The sequence below is a fragment of the Colias philodice genome, chromosome 29 (genome assembly GCF_061535455.1).
Source record: "Colias philodice isolate Cphi_HAF_F1 chromosome 29, ilColPhil1 Martin Lab GWU primary, whole genome shotgun sequence".
Taxonomy (NCBI): Eukaryota; Metazoa; Arthropoda; class Insecta; order Lepidoptera; family Pieridae; genus Colias; species Colias philodice.
In genome coordinates, this window is record NC_143114.1 from 3,093,762 (window position 1) to 3,117,561 (window position 23,800).

General features: G+C 35.2%; 1 protein-coding gene and 1 long non-coding RNA gene across 7 annotated transcripts; one reads left to right on the forward strand and one right to left on the reverse strand.

Moving 5' to 3' along the window:
• Positions 1-272: 272 nt before the first annotated feature.
• Positions 273-10,052, reverse strand: LOC149475833 (uncharacterized). The gene is made up of 5 exons (XM_089712942.1): positions 9,746-10,052; positions 4,866-5,318; positions 4,233-4,274; positions 2,240-2,416; positions 273-898 (listed from the first exon to the last, which is right to left on the reverse strand). The coding sequence occupies exons 1-4, from the start codon at positions 9,931-9,933 to the stop codon at positions 2,248-2,250; spliced, it is 852 nt and encodes a 283-aa protein (XP_089569068.1). The 5' UTR covers positions 9,934-10,052; the 3' UTR covers positions 273-898; positions 2,240-2,247.
• LOC149475834 (uncharacterized) lies at positions 4,650-22,814 on the forward strand. Of its 6 annotated transcripts, none has more exons than XR_016317969.1 (3): positions 4,650-4,673; positions 15,867-16,014; positions 22,683-22,814. It is a non-coding gene; the product is annotated as an uncharacterized LOC149475834 (long non-coding RNA). The 6 variants fall into 6 exon arrangements; XR_016317965.1 differs by lacking the exon at positions 4,650-4,673 and adding an exon at positions 11,625-11,707; XR_016317970.1 differs by lacking the exon at positions 4,650-4,673 and adding an exon at positions 13,926-14,326.
• Positions 22,815-23,800: the final 986 nt, after the last annotated feature.

A 23,800-nucleotide genomic window follows, 5' to 3' on the forward strand; every position in this document is an offset into this window, starting at 1 on the left:
TAAGAAAGGAACGAGGATTATTAATTATTAAAGTATATACATATATTATGCTGATACAGAGAGCACAGAAAAAACTTTGAATATTAAATAGAAATAAATTAATAAATATAAAGAAACAAGTTAGTAATTCATAAAAAACAAACACAAAGCAAAGGTAACTTTACAAACAGCAAAAACTTTGATCACTCTTAAACTAACAGGATTTTAATATTTTAAGCTACTTATTCGTACTACATTTTTATATGTGCCTCATTATATTACTTATAAAAACATTTTTTTTTATATTATTATTGCATATTTATTTAACCGACATAACGCATAACACAATATAATTTCGCGCCAAACTATTTGACATCTTGACTTTGACATTTAATCACAGATTAAAAAAAACATGAATAAATTAAAGACATCATTTTAAAATATAATTTGATGCGTTACAATTTTTTTTTATGTAAATTATTTAAATAACAGGTTCAAATTACAAACATTATAATTTTCCTCAAAAAAAGAGTTTCTAAAATCCTTATTTATGCGATTTAATACATACTAATAACATCTAAATAGAAAAAATAACTACAATGCTAGTGGCGGTATACAAAGATTTATTAAAAAAAAAATCATTGAAAAAAATTATTAGTTCATTTCATATATAATTTTGTGATAATAATAATCCATACAATAAGTCTCTAAATCAATTGTATAGTAAATAGTTGATTCAATTAATTTTTTATACATTATGAAATACATATTTAGTCTCATTATGATGAATATACCCAAAAAAAAAAAAATATTGTGTCTTCTTCCCTCCATTTTTGGGTTAAGGTGCAATTTCGTAAAAAAAAATCTTTAATTCCCGCCATAATTCGAATTCAGATCCTGCTGATTTCTACCTTCATATCTGAAAAGAAAAAAAAGTTATTTTAATATGCCGTCATTTTTGAAAATATTTAAAGGTGGTGGTTTTGAAGTTACATATACATAATATATGTATAAACATAGATCTATTAATACATAAGATTTTGTTGACTACTGGTCCGAATAAGAAAATTACTAGACATTGGATAGTAAATTATCATTTTTTATTTTATCCTTCCTACTAATCACAGAACAGTAAAAACAAATAGAAATGTGATGTGGGCGTGGCCCACGTGTCAATGATAAGTTTAGATCACCTAACTTGCTCTCAGTTGTGCGCAGAAAAATATTCGAGTCGGTTGTCAGCTGTCAAACCTTTTTTCCATATTTATTCATTAACCCATTGACCACCGAGCGCCCCGATCGGGGCGCGACACAATAGATTATCTATTGTGTCTGTGATTCCGGGGACTGATGGATTTTAGGACGTGTTGTTCGATAATAGAGTGCAAAAATGATAGCAGACGAAATAATATCATCAATGGAGGCATTTCATACCATCGGTAAGTCTTATTTTTATTTATTTTACATATATTTTATGTTATAACTTCGCTTGTCGTAATTTGTCAAAATTGTATACAAATCTAGTCAAAATGAACCTTAATCCGTAAGAAATAAAATATACCTAGGGATGTTATACTAAAATAAAACGTAACATGGTGCGTTAGGGTACATATTGAAATGCTGAATTTATAACCTAAGTCAGTTTTTACTCAAATTAAGCTGTCCAATCAAAGGCATAGTTTATTTGTAGTGTACTGTATAACTATCGGTTTAAATGTGTGGGTTTGGCGACACTGGTTTTCATACTAATTATGACATTATAGCACTTCTATTTGTTTTTAATGTTCTGTGCATATTATAAATGCGAAAGTTTGTGAGGATGTGTGTGTGTTTGTTACTCTTTCACGCAAATACTACTGAACCGATTACAATGAAATTTAGCACACACTAAGATTAACACATAGGATAGGTTTTATTCCGGAAATCCCACTATGCGGGTTTTCCTTTCAAAACGCGGGCGAAGCCGCGGGCGATAATCTAGTTTATTATAATTACTACAAGGTTTTTACTTTTTTTAATGAAAAATTACGATTTTGTTTTGTTTATTTGAACCTTCAAAATTTTATTGGCAATTGGGCGTTGTCACAGTAGTGGACAATTTTTCTTTTTTTTTAAATATACTGGTGACAGACGGACGATCAGACATACTGACTGCAAAGACTCAAAAATAGGGAAACGTTTTACACTTTCATAAACTTTATCATATAATTTAAAAAATAACAAAAAATCCCATAAAATATACACCTATAACAATACCTACCAAGGAGATCAATTGACGCTGGTCCGACAGTTGGGGCAAGTCTGCTGCTGCTGAAGCCACGGCATGATGCACGCCGAGTGAAAGTTGTGAGTACACGGCAGTGACATCACCTCCTGGTTCTTGAGGATCACCTCGTAACAGATGGTGCACTCTTCGAGGGTCCAAGAACGTTCGCGGCTGGAACACCAAACACTAGTATCATTAACCATTTCTTGAAGTGAAAGGGCGGTCGTACACGGACTGCTCTAGCGGTCGGTCGTTGACTGCTCGAGCTGTCGCTACAAACCGCGCAGTTGACGGCTTGAAGCGGTCGCGACTGCTCAAGCAGTCCGTGTACGGCAGTGAATGAATGTCTATATTTCACCACGCGGTCGCGGCTGCATGCCGTCAGTCTCAACTGCTTGAAGCGGTCAGTGTAAGCCTGTAAGGCCTACCTAACTTGGCAAGTTGGTGTGAAAGAGATAAAAAAACATACAGGCGTCATTCAACGTCATATTTTCTTGTTACAAGTTAATGGTCATAGTGCAATCTCCAGTGTATTAGATAATATAAGCTTCTTGGTGTAAGGCCACCAAAACTTCTTTAGCCGCGTTGGGAGTAAAATTTCAAGGTCACGTCATTGCAATACCGTCAAGTCGTGGAGTAAGGCGACGATTTTGGTATCTTTGAATGTTGCCAAAGAAGTTTCACTTTCGAAACGTGTGCTCGGTACACAAGCTATTTTTTTTGTAAGAGGATTCGACTGATTATTCGTATCATTATTATATCATCACATACAGTGTGTAGAAATATACAATTGGCCCTGGAGGGAAAGTACTTCAAATACTATATACAGATAGCAAATTTTACGGAAAGGAAATATTCCTTTATTTTTAACTACATTTAAAGATTTTAGAAAATTCACTTGCCCCGATTGGGAATCGCACTTGTTAAAAAGTGCTGGGCTGTCAAGAGTTTCTCCTCCAGGATCCATTAAAAATTTCCAACCTGCATATTTTTTTTTTCAACTTATTAAGGCTAGGCAATGATGTTAGTTTCGCGGAAGAATTCCAACCAATACCCGCGGCCCCATCATTAAAGCGGCTCGACGGAACACAGTGGGTAGTCGGTAAGAATCCGACATAACCCACGGCTCCTTCTCCGTGGCTATCTATGCAAGATTTCCCTACTTAAAAAAAAGGCAGTGATATAAGTAAAAATAATTAAATGACAGATCTGTGAAACATCTGAAAGGCATCGGTACCCCGTCACTGCATGCATCTGAACCGCGTCATGGTAATCTCTTCTTAGTCAAAACGCAACTGCCATCGAACTTCTTACCAAGATACTAAAGGCAGTCAAATGTTAGTTAAAAATTATAATACAAATAACAACAAAAAATTAAGGTACACAAACAGATAAATTATATCAATTGTTGTAAAAGTTATTAAATACAAACCATTTAGAAGGGAACCACCAAAGTCTAAAAACAACATGCCTGTTAGTCCACCATTGCATTTTGTACACAAAAACAATATGGCCACACAATTCACACACCAGTCAATAAATTAATGATTAAATAAATAAATAATACAACAGAGAAATCATACAGTTATCTATAAACTGTTAGCTTACGGTTACGTTTAGAAAGAGAGGGAATATGCTTGTACTCTATGTCTCTCTCATATTTTAAGTTGGCCATCGCCAATGCCCGTGAACATTTGCAGAGGGCCTCTAAATATTATTTCCAAATTTAAAAGTCAGGTGTGAGTAGTTTAAAAAAACACAAATAACAACAGAACTATAAAATGCCAATCTAACAGACAATGTGCTCAAAGTTTCTTTTATATAGTTAAAAAAAAAACGTTTTTTTACATGTCCACACCATTCTGGACACAAATTGATTTATTTCTAATTATTTGAAAGTATAAAATGTAGAACTTAAGTGTTCAGAGTTATCTGTTAGATCGCATTATGTTCGTATCAAATCAAACTTAAAATAAAAAATTCTTACAACGCCTTATTTCTTCGAGATTTTCTAATGGATTCTTCAACTCTGAAATATTATTTTGAAAATTAGACTTGAACGTATTAAAAATGAAAAAAATCCACGTTTTAAAAAATAGTTTCTAAGAAGAGAAAGTATGTATGTAATCATTTACATTGGACTTTCAATCGGCATGAACTTTTAATGACCATTTTATCATATTTATCAATTTCAAGTGTTCGATCCGCAATTGGTACATATCGTCGTTCCCGTATCACAATGCGGGTGTCGAATGTGTGTTTCATCGCGATACGCGCACTGGGAAGCGGAAGAGATGGTCGAGTTTCGACCGTCATGCATAGTTTCACTTAAATGTATGTTATGATCATGATGTTGAAGAATATGATGGTTATGAGCAGACATTTTCAAGCTAATATAACCTAATTTTCAAGATCTTAATCCCTCTTGGTAAGTTTTTATTATATAACATAAAAAAAAAATATAGCGTCCTTCTAATAAATTATGAATAACAACATTTCTAGAACGCCGTCATAAATCTGACTGAGAATTCTGTCAGGTCAGGACTGACTGACAGGAGCCATGATATGTAACCGGGCTCTTGGCAACAAAAAATAAAATAAAAATAAAAAAATGACTTACGGTCGTCGCGATCTACGTCTAAGCGATCGAATTAAATCTGTGAACCTGTTGAGCCCCGGAAATACATTGGGACGCACGTACGAAAACCTACGGGGCAGATCATCTGACGTCATCTCCTCCCAGTCACTATTATCAGCGTCACCGTCAGAGCCACTGTCAGTCAGGTAGCCGATTTCATCGACCTCTGAGTACGATCCGGACGTGTTATATGATGATTCTGTATTCGAACTGTACTCGCTGACATATTCGTCCCGATAGTACGAGTCACTGTCCGACTCGTTGTCGTCAAAACCGTTGCTGTCACTTGCACCGTCACTGTCAGACATGTCGTTGTTACTGGATGCGTCAGACGCGGTTGAGATTATGCTCGTGTCCGTCGTCGTGTGTTCCGATATCGTGACGCAGTCGTCGCTGTCATAACAATTACATGATGTGCCCGATGAATCCATGTTGCTGTGCGTAGTGTGAAAAAAGCCATGCATGAAAATGATGATATTAAGCAGTACAGGAAAAAGCATAAATAACATAAAAGACGTGCTCTTTTTTAACCGACTCCTTATAGATACAATTTTAGTATGTTTAATACATAAATAGTATTAGTACACATTTTTTTTATAAGAGAAATGTTTTGAAAAAAAAAACAGAAAAAAGAACACGTAATTTAACTTTTAAAAGCATTAATGGAAACACAATGATATTACAAGTAAAAGGTGTAGATAGGTATGACCGCATCACGAAAGGCACGTCAAAATGTGTGGCTAAATTAGCCACATATTACTTCGGTTATCTCTCTTTCTCTCACGATAGTTGAATCATGCCATCTCACTTTGACATCTAAATCGCGTATAAGGTGGTTATTGTTGAAGATCGATTGTAGTGTTGGTAGCCTATCTATACCTTTTTACTTACAATATCATTTTGGTAACAGACTTATTGAAGTGAGAGCTTTGCGCCTACTTAGGTGACAGAAAGCTATACAAGTTTTAAAAGTGTTTATTAAATCCATAATTTACATATAATGTGTGAACTACGTTAAAAAAAACGACTTCAAAAACGGAATAATGAGAATAACCACATTAAAAAAAAACGATTTCAAAACCGGAAAAGTAAAAAATAAAAAAGATTTGATATTATTAATTACTACATATTATTTAGTTGTGCTATTTACTAAATAGGTTTGATGTTGGTGCCAAGCCAATGTAAAACTTATGTAGTAGTAGATTTGATTTCATAATGCCTACTAAGTGCTTAGTGCCTCCTCCTTTTTTTTAAGTCGGTTAAAATGAATATTTTTAAGATTAAAAAAATAAGTGGGCGCGTCAAAGCGTGTCAGAGTGTATGAATACATAATTATTAACTGAATTATGATGTAAAAGAACTATCTGGTGAATTATCATTAAAAGTTACAATAATACAATTGAAAACCTGTTTTTTTTTTCAATTACGGTAGTAAAAAAAGCGTAAAAAACACAATTAAACTCGTAAAATTATTTTTTATCACCAATCTATACTAATATTATAAAGCTGAAGAGTTTGTTTGTTTGTTTGTTTGTTTGCTTGAACGCACTAATCTCGGGAACTACTGGTCCGATTTGAAAAATTCTTTCGGTGTTAGATAGCCCATTTATCGAGGAAGGTTATATAGGCTATATTTCATCACGCTACGGGCAACAGGAGTGGAGCCACGGGGGTGAAACCGCGCGGAGCAGCTAGTCCTTGATAAGAGTACAAGGAGACAAAATCAAGTCTAAAGGAGTCGTTTACATAAATGTGAAGCTGATAAAAGCGTATTAAAAGTAGCCTATGTGAACTCGTTTTCGACTTTTCTCTCTAATTCGATTTTGAAACTATACTTTCTTTAATACATGTTATCACTACATCCATACTAATATTATAAATGCGAAAGTAACTCTGTCTGTCTGTCTGTTACTCAATCACGCCTAAACTACTGAACCAATTTTCATGAAATTTGGTATGGAGATATTTTTATACCCGAGAAAGGACATAGGCTACTTTTTATCCCGGGAAAATGACGCAATCCCGGAAATCCCACGGGAACGGGAACTATGCGGGTTTTTCTTTGACTGCGCGGGCGAAGCCGCGGGCGGAAGCCTAGTAGTATATAAAACAAAGTCGCTTTTCCTGTCCCGATGTGTGCTTAAATCTTTAAAACTACGCAACGGATTTTGATGCGGTTTTTTTTTAATAGATAAAGTGATTCAAGGGGAAGGTTTTAGTATATAATTTATAAGGTTTTAGACAAAGCGGGCGAAGCCGCGGGCGGAAAGCTAGTAAATTATAATTCACATTCTTATATATTATATTATATTCATAATATAAAAATGAATCGCAAAATGTGTTGGTAAGCGCATAACTCGAGAACGGCTGAACCGATTTCGATAATTCTTTTTTTATTATATTCCTTGAAGTACAAGGATGGTTTTTATGTAGAGAAAACGTAAATATGTACCACGGGCGAAGCTGGGGCGGACCGCTAGTTCATAATAAATATATTATCCTACTAATATCATGCGAAAGTTTGTGAGGATTGTCAATTTTCACACACGGCACAATCTGAATCCATACTAAGCTTTCGCTTGTGTTATGGAAACCAGATGGCTGATAAACATACATATATAATTTTAAATAAATACTTATATCTAGATATTTAACACCCAGACACAGAGCAAACATCTATGTCCATCACACAAATATTTGCCCCGGGTGGGAATCAAAACCACAACCTCTGGCTTGGAAGGCAGGGCCACTACCAACCAAGCCAACCGTTCAGTCAAAAGTGTGCGTGTATGTTACTTTTTCACGCAAATACTGAACCGATTCTAGTCTTTGTAAGAACCTATATCAACCTTATTCCTTTTCAATAGCTGGGTTGGGTGGGTAGGGCGCCGTGACAAAAAACTGATCATGAAACTGCGCCGTGAAATGAAAAAGATTGGCAAGGGGGCGTCACGCAATATATTAATTACTATTTTTAACTAGTCGTAAACAAAAGCACGAAGCAATTTTTTTTTTCTTTTTACTATGACAAATAAACATAAGAAACTCATATTCTGAAAAATCTCACGTGAAATAGGGGGATGGGGGAGGGGGTTCAATAAAATCTCATGATATCTCACCAGAGGGGGAGGGAAGGTCAAAAAATGGACAAAAACACCTCACGTAATTTATGGACGCTCCCCAAGAAGTTATAAATTTTGTTAAAAGACACACTGATATTACTATGAAACTATATTTCCTACTTATCCTTTTTAGTCCTTCATTTAATATTTTTCACTGCATCATGTATAGGTTAATGACCTTTGTTTATTAAAATCATACTTCTTACTTGTATTATATTTTATAACTCAAAAGTATATGATTGATGTTTGTAATTCTTTAAAGTAGAAATGGATAATCAGTTCAGTATGAAATCTTAATCTTAATCTTATCTTAATACTATTATAAAGGCGAAAGTTTGTATGGATGTAAGGATGTATGGATGTATGGATGTTTGTTACTCTTTCACGTAAAAACTACTGAACCGATTACAATGAAATTTAGCACAGATATAGAGGGTAACTTGGATTAACACATAGGATAGGTTTTATCCCGGAAATCCCACGGGAACGGGAACTATGCGGGTTTTCCTTTGAAAACGCAGGCGAAGCCGCGGGCGGAAATCTAGTTAAAACATATTAATCATACCCAGATATTATATCAATACTAGAGCATTCAGCCCGCGGCTTCACCCATATTTTCAAAGAAAAACCCCCATAGTTCCTGTTCCCAAAACCTATCCTATGTGTTAATCCAAGTTACCCTCTATATGTTTGCTAAATTTCATTGTAATCGGTTCAGTAGTATTTACGTGAAAGAGTAACAAACACACACACGCACATCCTCACAAACTTTCGCATTTATAATATTAGTAGGATTAAGTATGGATAGGATAATGAATATTATATGAAACTAGCTTTCCGCCCGCGGCTTCGCCTGCTTTGTCTAAAACATAATAAATTATATACATACTTAAACCTTCCTCTTGAATCACTCTATCTATTAAAAAAACCGCATCAATCCATTCCGTAGTTTATCCGTTCGTAGTTTTAAATCCGTTGCGTAGTTTTAAAGATTTAAGCAAACATTAGGACATAGGGACAGAGAAAGCGACTTTGTTTTATACTATGTAGTGATTTGGTACAGAGATATGCTACATAGACTGGATTGGCACACAGGCTACTTTTACCTAAGTTCTACACAAGAGAAGCAACATGTTGAAACATAAGATACAAGACAATGTGTGTAAAAAAAAAATGTTGTGTGGTTTTATGAAACCACGGTAAAAGTGAAACTTAGGCACAAAATTATCGTATTTGTACGATAATTATCGTACGGTTCCGAACACTGCTTTATACCTACTCAGCAGCCGACCGTCACGCGACATGCGCTACACAGACCAAAAAGTTTGAGACGATGTAATAAAAGTTTCACTTTCAAAAATTCAGAATACCAATTTGTTTTACCTATGATAACAAAAATGACACAATTTTATAGATATCTCTTTTAAATTCAGTAAATTTGCAAACTTGTTAAGTGGAAACTGTGTCTTAGTTAATTACCTAAGTATCTCTTTTTTTTAAATCACTGCCAAGAGGGTAGGTTGCTAAAAAATATCTTAAATTCGCTAAAAATATTCAAACGAAATATAAAGTATGACGACACTTATTCATGTTTACGGTTAATGATTTGCTTAATTATAATTTCATAACAAACATTAATTTGTCGATATTATCTGGCACACGATGATTCTAAATTTACGAACTGTAAAATTAGAAACCACGCACCTAATAGCATGGAAAAATTAATAAAAAAACACTCACAACGCGTCTGGATGTTCTATTTCCCAATGGCTGGTTGATCCTGCGGAATCAGGGTTTTCGGGCCGCTTGCCAAAGAAGTAGTACAAGGCTGCGCCAACGCCAACACCAACGCCTATTGCAGCTGCTGCTAAGCCTAATCCTCGACTGGAGCTACTGTTTTTCGGGCCATCCTCTTGGCGAACACTCATTTTTGTCGATAACAAAGAAGGTAGATAAAAGATATTGCGTTCAAAATAAATACAGCCAGATGATAGGAGGAAAAGGCAGTGTTTTGAAAACGAATGAATTATGACATTGACGTATTCAGATGACAATTGAGTTTGACGGATGTTGGTAGTGGTTTACATAGGGTGTATTCCGTTATGCACTGCGACCACTGTAAGGTGTGACGTCAATTCAGTATGTACTGTGAAGCCGTTCCTTTATAGCCAGTTATACTGGTTACGATTTAAAACGGAACGCAATCCAGTATACTGTCAGCCGCATTTTTTGACGCAGCATTTAAATGAGTGTATTAAAGTTTTCTAGAACATAAAAATAAACTGTTTTGGAGTACTGTCCAATTAAAAATATTTTAATTAATATTAATTGTAAATTGAATTTATAATATAATAAAAGTAAGTACTTTTTCATAAAAAAGAACTTTCAGTTCATATTGAACATTTTCAACACAGTCTAATAAAGTTAATTTTTGTAATTCTTCCATTGTTTTATTTATTAATCCAAACTAATTACAGAACTTTAAAATTTTCTGATTATACTGTAGCTTTGTATAAGACGTTAGGCACTCGAGTGGTTTTGACTGATCATATTACTTGATCTGTGGACTGATCACGTGATGACTTGAATGACTTCATAAATTTCCCTAGGGTACTGTGGCAGTATACTGGCAGTCCATAACGGAACGAATTTTTCTACAGTGATAGCACTGTGCAGTGGTTGCAGTGCATAACGGAAGACACCCATAGTCTATGCTTGGTACTTCACAAAAGTTCACAATCATTGGCTGTTTTCCAATTACAGAGCATAGCATAGTGCGACTCAGTGGCGCACAATGTCGAATTATGCTGATGCTTAATTGGAACGTGAATTAGTTTTCAAATGCACCAGCAGGTTGCGCTAAGTTCAGTTTTAACACAATTTGAATTAACTTTGATTATTTCGAAAAAACTACAATGAAACGAAAGCTTTAAAATTTTTTCTAACAATTAATAATATTACTAACGTTATGTAAATCGATTGCACGCATCAATTCACGCTCGCCTTAACGCTCGCTTATGAGTGCTCGATTGTGCGAAGCGTTGCTGTAGTTGAAACATTCAACGTTAAGCATTATGCCGCATAATGCGCTCTAGTGCTGTAATTGGAAAACGGGGATTATGTGCGAATAAAAATTTATATTTTCAAATAAATCATTAATATCACCTTAATTTGCTTCTTAAATACGCACAACTTCATTTTAACTATATATACTATTCATATAAATTAAGAGAAGTTTTTCTTTTATTATTTTTTTATTATGATGTCCATACGTGATATTCTATCGAAATATAATAATTACTATTCGTAAAAGTACTAATAAATTTTTGACATACAGTACATACATTTATTTTATGATCGTTGTTCAGAGATTTATTTCAGTGTTTAAAAATGATTATAATATATCTACTAATTGTACATTACAAGATTACACGTGTACATTGAAAAAGATGGTAATATTTTTAACATGTAGCAACATTGATATTTGTAATTACATTAGGTATATCGGGGGAATTACGCAGTTCTCACTTCCAGAATTCATCTAGTAGGTAACTTAGTAAGGTACAGTTAGCTGTTAGACCGTTATTTGGCTATATCAAAGAACTTAGGAACTTAGAAAAGAGGTTAGTTTTAAGATTATATACTTTTTTGTTCAATATTTTGTACCGTTTTATTCACAGGTTTTATTGATTAGTGATTAATGTAAGTTTAAGCTAAAATAGTTAAGTACCAACTACCATATAAGTACATAGTTTTCAATTTTCATAAATCCATGTCACCGGTCACGATTAAGTTTTGTCTTAATGATATCACGAGGCTATAGTAAATCTGTAACATCATAATAATTTAGCATGTTGAATTCTGCATATTGAAGCATTTTTATTTAATCCGGATGCTCAGTTGATTTCAAAGTTCAAACGATACGTCGTATATTATCATGAAAAAAATTTGCCATTGGATACATTGTACCTATTACAAAATGGCCGATTCATGTTTAATAATGAATGTTAAAATTCTTAGCAAAGTCTTAACACGACCATGAATACATTTTTTAACAAGTTTATGTAACAGACTCCTTTAGACTCGATTTTGACTGATGGTCAAATTTTATTCAAATTTTTAATTTTGTACAGAATACAAGGTATCAAGAATCACTGATGGTACGGGATCTATTAACGTTTTAAAAAAAGTCATTTTAGTATAGTTGGGTTTTTGATAGGTATACTGTTTCTCTTGCTATTTCGGTTAGAGTCCGGGCTGTCTGGCTGGCGGTAGTGGTTGCGTTTATTAGTGCGCACAGGAAAATATCCGTAATTTAAAATTAACGCGTAATTTTTAATCTTTTGCCTTTAGATAGATCCATCAGACATAATTTTTTTTATTGCAAGACGTTTTTTTCGTTGTTAAATAGGTGCCATACGCAATTTTTTATTTCAAAGTAATTATAATGTCATCGAAATAAGTGAAATTACATCAACATGAGTCCGCTTAAAAGGTAAGTAATAACTTTATTACTTATATTATATTATCCTTTTTTAATACTTATATTGAATAATTAGTAAACTAATATTTTTAATAGATGGTTTCATATTTATTACACTTTTGGGTATTAATATGAATTTGATGATATTTGGTTTTTATCACAGACATGTATATTTAAGTAGACAACGCAAGTACCGCGATCTGTATGAAAACCAAGCGTGTCATATTTTTTGTACTGACCTTGACGCGTTATGACGTCACGAGCGCTTTTTAGTGATGTTAATTTCATTTTACGCTAAATCGATTAGGCCGCCACTCGCGCGGCGATTCTAGTATCGTCCTATCCCATCGAAGTAAATCGAAAGAAATCAGATCAAACTAGATCTATGTCTAAGAGGTAGTCAAATAAATGAATCGTAATCGATTACTAAATCGATTCAAGACAGAAAAATGATAATTACCATAGACAGAGGGATGATAAAATAAAGTTATAAACCTTTTAATATTCTAACAAGTAAACTAATGTGTTTTAGCTTTTTCTTACATATGCCCATTGAGTTACCATGTACTACGTACTAGAGAGGCCATCGAAAGAAAGTAATGAAACTGTCAATCAATCAATCTTTATGTCCCGTTGCATCGATCCATTTTCCTTTTATGTTCGGGTTACTTGGAAAACTGAAAAAACAAACATAGTCTAAGCAATAAGGAGTTTTCTTAAAAAACTCCCAAGATGACACTTTATAACTAATGGCGTCCATGTCATAATATTTATTTTTAGTACCTTTGTATTAAAATACTTAAAAGTTCTAGGTCAAGTCGTATTAAATGACAAAAAAAATCTATGCCTTTTTTTCTGAAAAATTGCTCCTTCAAATTATCATTTTTCTGTTCGATTATAAAATCGATTAGAATCGAGAACTGTTGCATCAAATGAACATCACTAACCACAAAATTGGACAGAAAAATGAGAACAGAAAAATGAGAAGACGCTATTCATTGCTTGTTATCATACGACGCGATCTTTACCGTGCCAAGTAAAAGCCGCAATGTATTCCGAATCATTTCGTATGATTTGGTATCCGTGTTTGTCACGATCGTTTTCCACAGATATTCTTTATTTGATTTTAAAATAAATAGTGCATATTCTGATTAGAAAATTACTTACCGGTGGAAGGAAACATCTATGCTAACTCGGCCACTCACAGCTGTGGAGTTTCTACAGTTTATAACGGCGCAATTCGGCATTTTACTTTATTCAGCTTCACGTCTTTCCTTGGCGAACTGCAAGCGCGGACTGAGTGTAGGCCAGCGTCAAGTAAGTTTCATAAACTTAGTTTGGACACGGGAAGTACATACACTCGCTTAGTCTATCTTGATACATGTCTGTGGTTTTTATCAAGTTTACATTAACGTCCTATTTGAGGTTCGTTGGGAAAAGGAGGCACCATGGTAGATTGTTTTGCTAAAAAATTGTAAATAGTAAAATGAATATTATACATAGTATATCCTTCACGGGGACTCATGTTGATGGAATTTCACTTATTTCGATGACATTTTAATGATTTTGAAATAAAAAATTGCGTCTGGCACCTATTTAACAACGAAAAAAACGTCTTGCAATAAAAAATTTATGTCTGATGGATCTACCTAAAGGCAAAAGATTAAAAATTACGCGTTAATAAATGACTTTAAATTACGGATATTTTCCTGTGCAGATAAGATGCGCACTAATAAACGCAACCACTGCGACCAGCCAGACAGCCCGGACTCTAACCGAAATTGGAAGAGAAACAGTATATCAAAGAACCAACTATACTAAAATTCTCTCTTGTCAACGTTGGTAGCTCCTATACCATGACAATACAATAATTTCAAGAGTTTTTAACTTCAGTTTTTTACATTTAATTTTTTATGACTATATTTAATTATTTTTGCGTGATATACTTAGTTAAGTCCATTAAAAAAAAATAACGTCTTACATCACGCGTAGGTATTTGGTTCGTAGGTAACCAAACTGACTATAAATTACTGGTCTGTGACCAAACTCCTTCGCAACGGCTTGGTCATTGAGGTACTATGTAATGGGCTTGGTCGATTTTTTAATTTTCTAAGTATATTCGGTGGGTTTGAGAATTATAGGTCGTATTATAAATATTTTTATTCCCCGTATTAGTTAATATTCAAAATAATTACCGAATCAGCTAGTGTTTGTAGGATTGGCAGAAAATTCATAAAGGCTGCTGCCTGCTTTACACGGGGAGAGAAAACTGTAGAGTAGAGTGGTAGAGTAGGTATTAACTATCCTACTTACTATACTAAGGTAGAAGAGAGTACTAAAATTAGCATATACAGCAGCCATATGTGTTATTTTGTATATTAAACACGCCATACTTTTCGTATTTTTTATGTAATATGATCACCTCGGCTACGTCCGGATAGTAAATAATACTTTTTTTGTTTTCGAAAATTCTATCCGTCATTACCTTAGGTCATTACTTATCATCATAATCCCAGTCGTTCTTCAGTTACAAGTTGTGTAATTAGCATGACTTTCTTTAAATGTAAAATAAACGTTCTTTTTTTGAAGTGAAACTTCTAGGCGCGTTGAGAGTAATAGAATGTCCCGTCATGGCAATACATTATGGAGTAAAGTCGAATTTGGTATATTTGAATCTTGCCAAAGAAGTTTCACTTCTGACACGTGTGCTCGGCACACACGCTCTTTTTTATTGTTTTTCAAAATTTTATCAGTATTACTTATCCTAATCCCAGCCGTTCTTCACTTACAGCACCTAAAGCCGGGTATCCACTTAGGTTCGCCGTGGTTTGCGAACGCGCCTGCTCCGCAAACCAAACATAATGGATACGTCGTGATCGCGGAGCGCGACTGGAGCACGATCGGAGCACGGCGGAGCGCTCCGGAAGCGGTTTTTTGCGCGAACTCAAAGGGGAGCGCAGTTTGTTCGTGGACGCGAGCGTGTGTTTGTTAAGTTCGCGAACATGGAGTGGTCCGATGAAATGATTAATAATTAATATATGCATTATTTCATTATTTCTTCTTCCCTTATTCATATTACCTTGCCAAAATTGAGGAGATTGTTTGTATTCCATCACAATATAATGTATCAAAATATAAGCTGCACTTCCTACTAATTCTGGAGGCGGCATGTTTGCACCGACCGTCTGTCGTGTCCGGAGCGCGGAATTTAGCGCTCCGACAGGAGCACTGATGTTGCAGCCTAAGTGTGTACACTGTACACGTTCACGTTCGCGGAGCACACAGTGTTCGCAATCCACGGCGAACCTAAGTGGATACCCGGCTTTACAGTGTAACTTAGCGATTTTCTTAAAATGGTCTATATCTCGAAAATGTCAGTTTTCAGAATGAATCACCTAGCACAAGGTCTTGCATTGGGTGTGTCGGCGCTAGTAGTAGCAATCATGGTAATTTATGAAGTAGTAAGGGAGCGAAATATGCCTCGAAATGAAAATGTACACGGCGAAAGAGCACGGAGGAGGAATTGGTGAGAATTTTTAGAGTATTTACATGCAAATTTTTCACAATAGACAGCGCTGGCCCAACAAATGATCGTCAATGTTTGCCGCCATTACAGCGATTATGAATACGGCCGAACATAGACATTAAACTATCGTGATTGCATCTACTCGCATAATGCTACCCATGGTGCGGATACGGTGTATTTTCATCAAACGAACATAGAAAGAGGCAGAGCAAGAGCATTCTTTGGTGATCTTTTGGTGTAAACTAAAACGCGTATTCGGTGTTGTTCAGTAGTTCAGTTCAGTTTAGTCATTAGTGTATAACATTGTATAGAATCTTTTCGGACGCACTGAGAACAACGAAAGAATGCTCTACGCCTGTTTACATAATAGAAGATAATTTGACATAGTGGGGTCAGAATGAAAATTCGCTCGTTTGATCTAAATGCACCAATGCACCGCTAACACATTAAGTGACATATCACACTAGCGGATTGCGAGCGGTTTCAAAGCGGAGCGGGTGCGCAACGAATACGTTGCGGTTGCGCAGCGAATTCGTTGCGGACGCGTGGCAGATGCGCAACGTTTACGTCGCAGTCATGTACACTCATTAACAAAATGGAATCCGTGCTGGTTGTTACTTATAACTTGTGATAGTATAATAATTATGAGATCATTATTTTTTACGAGTTTCATAACATGTTAATGTTTAGGGTATTGTTTTATCTATTAAATCTTGGTCGAAATGCAATCAGATAACTTAATTGCTCATTAAGAAAGTTCATTAGTGAAATAAATGTTAAAGCTCCTTAACTAAAACAGGGCTATCTTATTATTAGATAAATAGCAGTGAATAGAAAATTTTATCAAGCAACCAGCAACTCACTATCACTTTGCTCATAATTAGGTTCACAAAATCTCTTTATAACATACGTTGCTATGGGAGAGATTATACTGGTCAGTCGTTACATACTTTTGGAATGTATGGTACATTCTAAAAGTCCTAGTAATTCAATTTTATAGCACCTTTTTTTAACAACTCCAGTTGTTATTACATCTTTAGTTAACTGTTAAGTAAGTGCATTTCCACAGTACGGTTAAAAAATTGAGTGCTACAGAAACGATGGAAATATTGAATGGAAGTTAGGCAAGGCGGAAGGGCTGGCTTTTGTGCGAGAGTATACAAAATGACGCGTCCGCAACGAATTCGCTGCGCAACCGCGGCGTGTTCGTTGCGCGCCCGCAACGTATTCGTTGCGCACCCGCTCCGCTTTGAAACCGCTCGCAATCCGCTAGTGTGATATGGCACTAAAGTTTGCCGCATGGTTGCCAACACAAAAAACTCCTTTATTTCAAAAAATTAAAAAAGGCGTCTGAAGGCCTAGTCAAGTGGCATACGCTTCATAGCGTTTCTCTTTCTACAAACTTTGACGTCAGAGAATGCTGAAATACGCTATACGACAGGTTGTTTTAGTTTTAAGAATATTAAATAAAACATGTATACATAATAAGGGTGCACTCACACACATCAGTCACCGTCACGGCACGTCACCGGACAGGATTAAAAAAAAATATGTATCAATAGTTCTAGTATGACTCTGTTCCCACACGACAGTCGCCGGCACGAAATCTATCAGTGACGTCACCGGTCAGGCACGTCAAATAATCTTTCCATACATGTATCATACTTTTATCCCCACTCACCCGGTGCCGTCACGTCTCAGTTCAGTCAGCGTCGTGCTACCGTCAATTGCTACACGTTCTCTAGCGTGACACACGTCTAATCACTGACTAACCTGATGTATGTGTTCAATGATTCAGTCAAACCGGCGACGTGACTGACGGACAACATGACGGTGACTGGTGTTTGTGGATACGTACACGAACCGTCACCGATCAGTCATCGGTGACTTGACGGTGACTGATGTGTGTGAGTGCACCCTAATAGTATATTTTATTCCTTAATTAGTTAAGTAGTTTATACCACCATTTATTTAATTCAGTACACACTTTTTTAAATACAAACAAAAAATACAATAATAAAAATTACAAACTTAAAAATATAAAAAAAGGCTGTAACGATGATCAATTTTTTCACCTATGACCTGCCCTAAAATATGAGCAGTTATCAGAAACTTTAAAAGGATTAATATATACTGTAACTAATGCAGTTTCATTATTTAAATCTGTGTAGGTAAACAAAATAATGTTTTAGGAGCGAAAAAATATTATACAAAACTACTTGGTCAGGCACACTGAATTAGGTATAAAAGTAAGTAATACACTTTAAATCTACACACAACTAAAAAATACACTGTAGGTTTAAAAGTAATACTGCAATTATGTACTTAATTTTAATTCGTCTTTATTTGGTAAGTAATTAACTCTTCTAGCTTTTATAATAATACCACACCCCGGACACTCCATACAAAATGATCCTTTTGACAGTCACACTGTAAAGACTGTAAATGTGTGTGTTAACGCTTTATGGTTGGCACATTTGTGACTAGCGTAAAAAAAATTCGCGTTTTTCTGATGAAATACACAATATCTAAACAATAAACAGCACAATATCTAACCATTTTCTACGAAAAACGATAATCACAAATCCAAAAAAATAAAATTACTTTAAGTCAATTTGATTAATGTTGTCAATCTTCGTTGCGTATCGTCCTTGCAGAAAAATATGGCCCATTTTATGTCTGATCGAGCGGGGGTGAGGTAAGTTTAATTTTGTCCGTTCTGTAGCGTTTAGCTACTATTATGTATTCTGTGATAATACTTAATTCAACAATTAACTAAATGACTACTTCAGTCTTTATAACCAAAATTACATACTTTTGTTTTAAATGATTAAACAATGGTTAATTATCAAACTTATTTGTCAATAAAATAATGCTCCCGTGAATCAGGAGTGCAGTGCTGGCAGTGCCAGGTGCTGTTCCAGTTAGTTGGACCAGGGAACCACTAGTTCACGCTACATACTACACGCCATTACCATAGAGAGACAAAAATAACCTATAAAAATAATCTATTAACTGAATTATTTAGCACTAGCTTTCCGCCCGCGGCTTCGCCCGCGTTTTCAAAGAAAAACCCGTTCCCGTAGGATTTCCGGGATAAAACCTATCCTATGTCCTTTCTCGGGTATCAAAATATCTCCATACCAAATTTCATGCAAATTGGTTCAGTAGTTTAGGAGTGATTGAGTAACAGACAGACAGACAGAGTTACTTTTATAATATTAGTATGGATTATTCTGCCACTCATCAGCTCGAGTTGCTGTAAATGGGTCCAACCGGCACACTCGGTTCATCACCATCCTCTTGTTGCTCAGCCATATTAGGGGGAGGTAATCGAGCATCCTGTGCAATATTGTGCAGAACACAACATGCAATAGTCACCTTACTGGCAACACGAGGATGGTAATGTAGTGTATGATCCTTCAGCAAGCATCTCCAGCGAGCCTTCAGTATACCAATACATCGTTCAATACAATTGAGTGCCTGTAAATGGCGTGTAGTGTACACCGCTGCACCAGAACCTGCTTCGGCATTTAAAATTGGTACCATTAGCCACGCTCTCTGTGTGTATCCAGAATCACCTAAAACAAATAATGTAGTTAAAGAGCTTTATAACTTCAATATTTTTATGATAAACTAGCGGCCCGCCCCGGCTTCGCCCGTGGTACATAATATTTACGTTTTCTCTACATAAGAACCATCCTCGTACTTCAAGGAATATATTAAAAAAATAATTATCGAAATCGGTTCAGCCATTCTCGAGTTATGCGCTTACCAACACATTTTGCAATTCATTTTTATATATAAGACTAGCGGTCCGCCCCGGCTTCGCCCGTGGTACATGTTTACGTTTTCTCTACATAAGAACCATCCTCGTACTTCAAGGAATATAATAAAAAAAGAATTATCGAAATCGGTTCAGCTGTTCTCGAGTTATGCGCTTACCAACACATTTTGCGATTCATTTTTATATATAAAATATATAGAAGTAGGTAGGAATTATTTGATTTACCTAATAGCCACGTCAATTCACCATTTTCATGAAGTCCACGCATGTATGGTTCCACTTCACTGGATGACCATATGAAGAAATCAGGAGTGGCTCCACCATATTTCGCATTAACATTGATAATTTTTAAATTATCATCACATATCTGTAAAAAAAAAATATAAAAAATATTCTATTTGCAGTTGCTTTGTAATTTTGTTTTAATGTAACATGATTAAAAACAATGCTTACTAACTAATAATACATATGCAAAGAAATATAGCTTACCATTTGCACATTTAAGGAATGGTATCCTTTTCTGTTCAAATAATTCTGTTCATCAATGTGGGGTTTTACAATAGATATATGAGTGCAATCTATACATCCTATTACCCCTGACAATTGAAATTTCTTTTGAAACCTGTAATTAGGTATCACATTTTATAATCAAAGACAATTACCTACATATATTAAAAAATATAATACAATTGTTAAAAAGACTTTCAAATGGATTTGTCATAATATTTTGTACACCTTTAAAACATTTAGAATTCAACAGAAACAAACATTTTGTATTTAAATGTCTATTAACCAACCGACCATCTTCAATGCGAAGGATTAAGTTATTTATTAAAATTGTACAAAACATTGAACGTTACAAATAAATTAATAAAAACACTTACTCTTGTCGGATTCTTTCTCTTTCTTGGTGTGTTTGAGGGAAAACTATCCATTTGGTCACTATCAGAGGACTGTTGAGTGCCTCCACAACTTGCCTAATGCATCTACTTGCAGTGCGTTGTGGCAAATGTTGTGTGACACCCACAATTCTCTGATAGGATCCCGTTGCGAAGAAACTCAGAGCGCAAAGAACCTACGATAATAAGTAGAATTAGGATACGTAATATTTTCTTTATTTTTTACTAACAAATGGATCTGCGATATCCGAATTTTTATGCTAAAAAATGCCTTTGCCATGCCTTTCATTGGGCATTTAAAATATCGGACATCACTTATAAACAATCGCAGTGAAGAAACTGTGGATTACCTTTACTTCCAAAGGAATTTCTTTAGTCCCCCGTATTTTTGTTTCGTTACGTAGGCTGCAGCAAAGCTCTCTAAAAGTTTTTTTACTTAGCCTAAAACGCTCCTGAAACAATTGTTCCGGCATTTCGTCGATTGTCTCCAATTGTCTCCGTCTGGACGTATATCTTTTTTGGCGCCTGAGCCAAACTTCTTCATCGTGCGCAGCTTTTAAAAGTCTCAAAGCGTGCATTATATGAAAACTTATTAAAATTTTATAATCACCAGGAAACACAACACGCAACTTCAACAGCTGATTATAAAATCGCCATTTTGTTTCGATTTCTACAAGATGGCGTACGCTAGTTATCGAAGTACCTACAAACGCCCCACAGAACGCCCACAAAGCGTTTCTCCTGTCAAAAGTGCCACTTGGCTAAACATTGGTGGCGCCCCGCGCCTGTCGTATGACTTTACGTTCCGTTTCATGGAATAGAAAAACAATGCCACTTGTCTACCAATTTTAGTTTCGTTACGCTAGGTCACGTGACGTATCTTCAGCTTATGTCAATCTATATTCCTTTATCTATTCTATTAAACTTTACGCTAATAGAAAGCCTCTTGTCTAGGGGGGCTGATCTTATTAGTGCATGAGCGATGAAGTTACGATTGCTATATTATAAATTAATATGGATAGTTTGAGTTATTGAAATGGGACAAATAAAATTATTGTAAGCAGGGAAAATTATAATCATACCCAACAACACATTTAACCCAAAAACCGTACCCATATTAAAATATCACTCATAACTTTACCCTGGGGTACGCCGTACGAGTGTACCCCTATGAAAAAAAATAAGATTACAAAAATATTATTAACTTTTATTAAATGTTGATTTATTAAGGTCATTTTAACATTCATTTATGTCTTAATAATTTATTTTATTACAGCATTTTTATATTTTTTCTACAATTTACACACACTTAAGTAAGTACTTAACGTTGGTGATCAAAATTTATTAAAAATTTAAACTTAGTGCACTGTTTGCGTGACTGACGGACTTTTAACGTGGATATTCAAGTTACATCTCAGATTTTGAAACAGCAGTGGTCCCTGCGATAATTATTGTTGTCCTAAAATATCTTCATTACTTATTTGTAGAGACATTGGCAAAGTTATGTATTGAAATCGTTCTTCTAGGTGATCATATTTTGATGCCTCACCAAGTACCAGCTCTTCTTGTTATTCCACCTCCCACAAAAGAAATCAGAATTCATCATTTCATTTGTACCCCAGAGTACGGTTCTAGGGTTAACGATCTGTCATCAAATGACATTTTACAAGACAGCGTTAGGGCGTATGCAGAAAGCTGAAAACTTATAAGCGCTTACCGGCGCTGGTAACTCGCGCAGGAAATACACACGCGCCGATAAGCGCTGACCGGCGCCGACAAGATCCGACCAGCTTCAACACGTGCTGGGCGCTGCCATATATAAAATTTGTTTTGGTCTGCTTCCTTTGTGTAGAACGAACCAGCGCTGATAAGCGCCGGGAAGCGCTTATAAGGTTCCAGCTTTCTTTCTGCATACGCCACGCCACCCGCCTAATATTCCGTGTAACGCTATAATATTGTAGTAATAATACCATTTGTTTCAGATTTTGAATGCAGTCAATATTTATCAATGAAAAAATGTAATTGGGATATTGGTGTTGGAATTGATATCTCTTAATATGTATCAAATATAAATAAAACAATTTCACGTCAATTCAATAAATATTTTATTTTATGATTGTGTTTTAATTTCTAAAACTAAAACTGTCAAGTTAATTTTAATTTATCAATATATACTTAAACCCTATTTTCTGTAAATTGTGCTTATACACTCACCGGCACGGAATCTTGGCCACTGCAAATTTTTGCGTAAAATAACACTATTTATTTTCTACTACAAAATTCAATAAAAATTTAATGAAAACTTGTTACTTTAATGTTTTTACTAACTTTTAGTAATAATTGGAAGTTTATAAGAAGTACTACCGCGTAGATATGAATTAAACAAGAATTTACGCTTTTCCTGTGAAATTTAAATGATTTCTTAAAAAATGCACAAAAATTAAAAAGAACGTTTCAATAAAAAAAATTGAACCTTTTTATATAGGGTGTTTCCTTCTCTTGCCTTAAACACTATTTGCATCCAGTCTGGCATACTCTAGAAGACATTTTTGATGTCCACTTGAGCTATAGTGTACCAAACGGCCCCAGCTGTATTTCTAAGCTCATCTAACATTGGTGCTGGGTGGGAATCGAACTTTATGTTTCTTTTAAGCATGTCCCAGATGTGTTATATTGGATTAATATCCGGGGTACAAGCTGGCCACTCCAATTTTTCAATAATAACCTATTGAAGGTACTCTTATACGCATCGTACGACACGCGGACGTGCGTTATAGTGTATTAGTAGCAAATTTTCTTCACTGATAAACCTGTAATAGGGCTGAACATGTTTCTGGAGAATTTCCTCGATGTACCTGATCAAATTTAAGCCATTATCTACGATAACTAACTCCGTGCGAGCATCGGAACTTATACCTCCCATCCATCATCCTCCATTATTGACCCTCCATGAAAAATCGCAGTTTGAGTGTGGTGATGGGTGAAAACCTCTCTTTTCGTCTTCTCTATACTGACTCTTGGCTATCAGAAGCTCGTAAAGTGCCTGAACAGTCATCTGTGAACACTTCACGAGCGCACTGGCTGTGGATCCAGTTTTCAT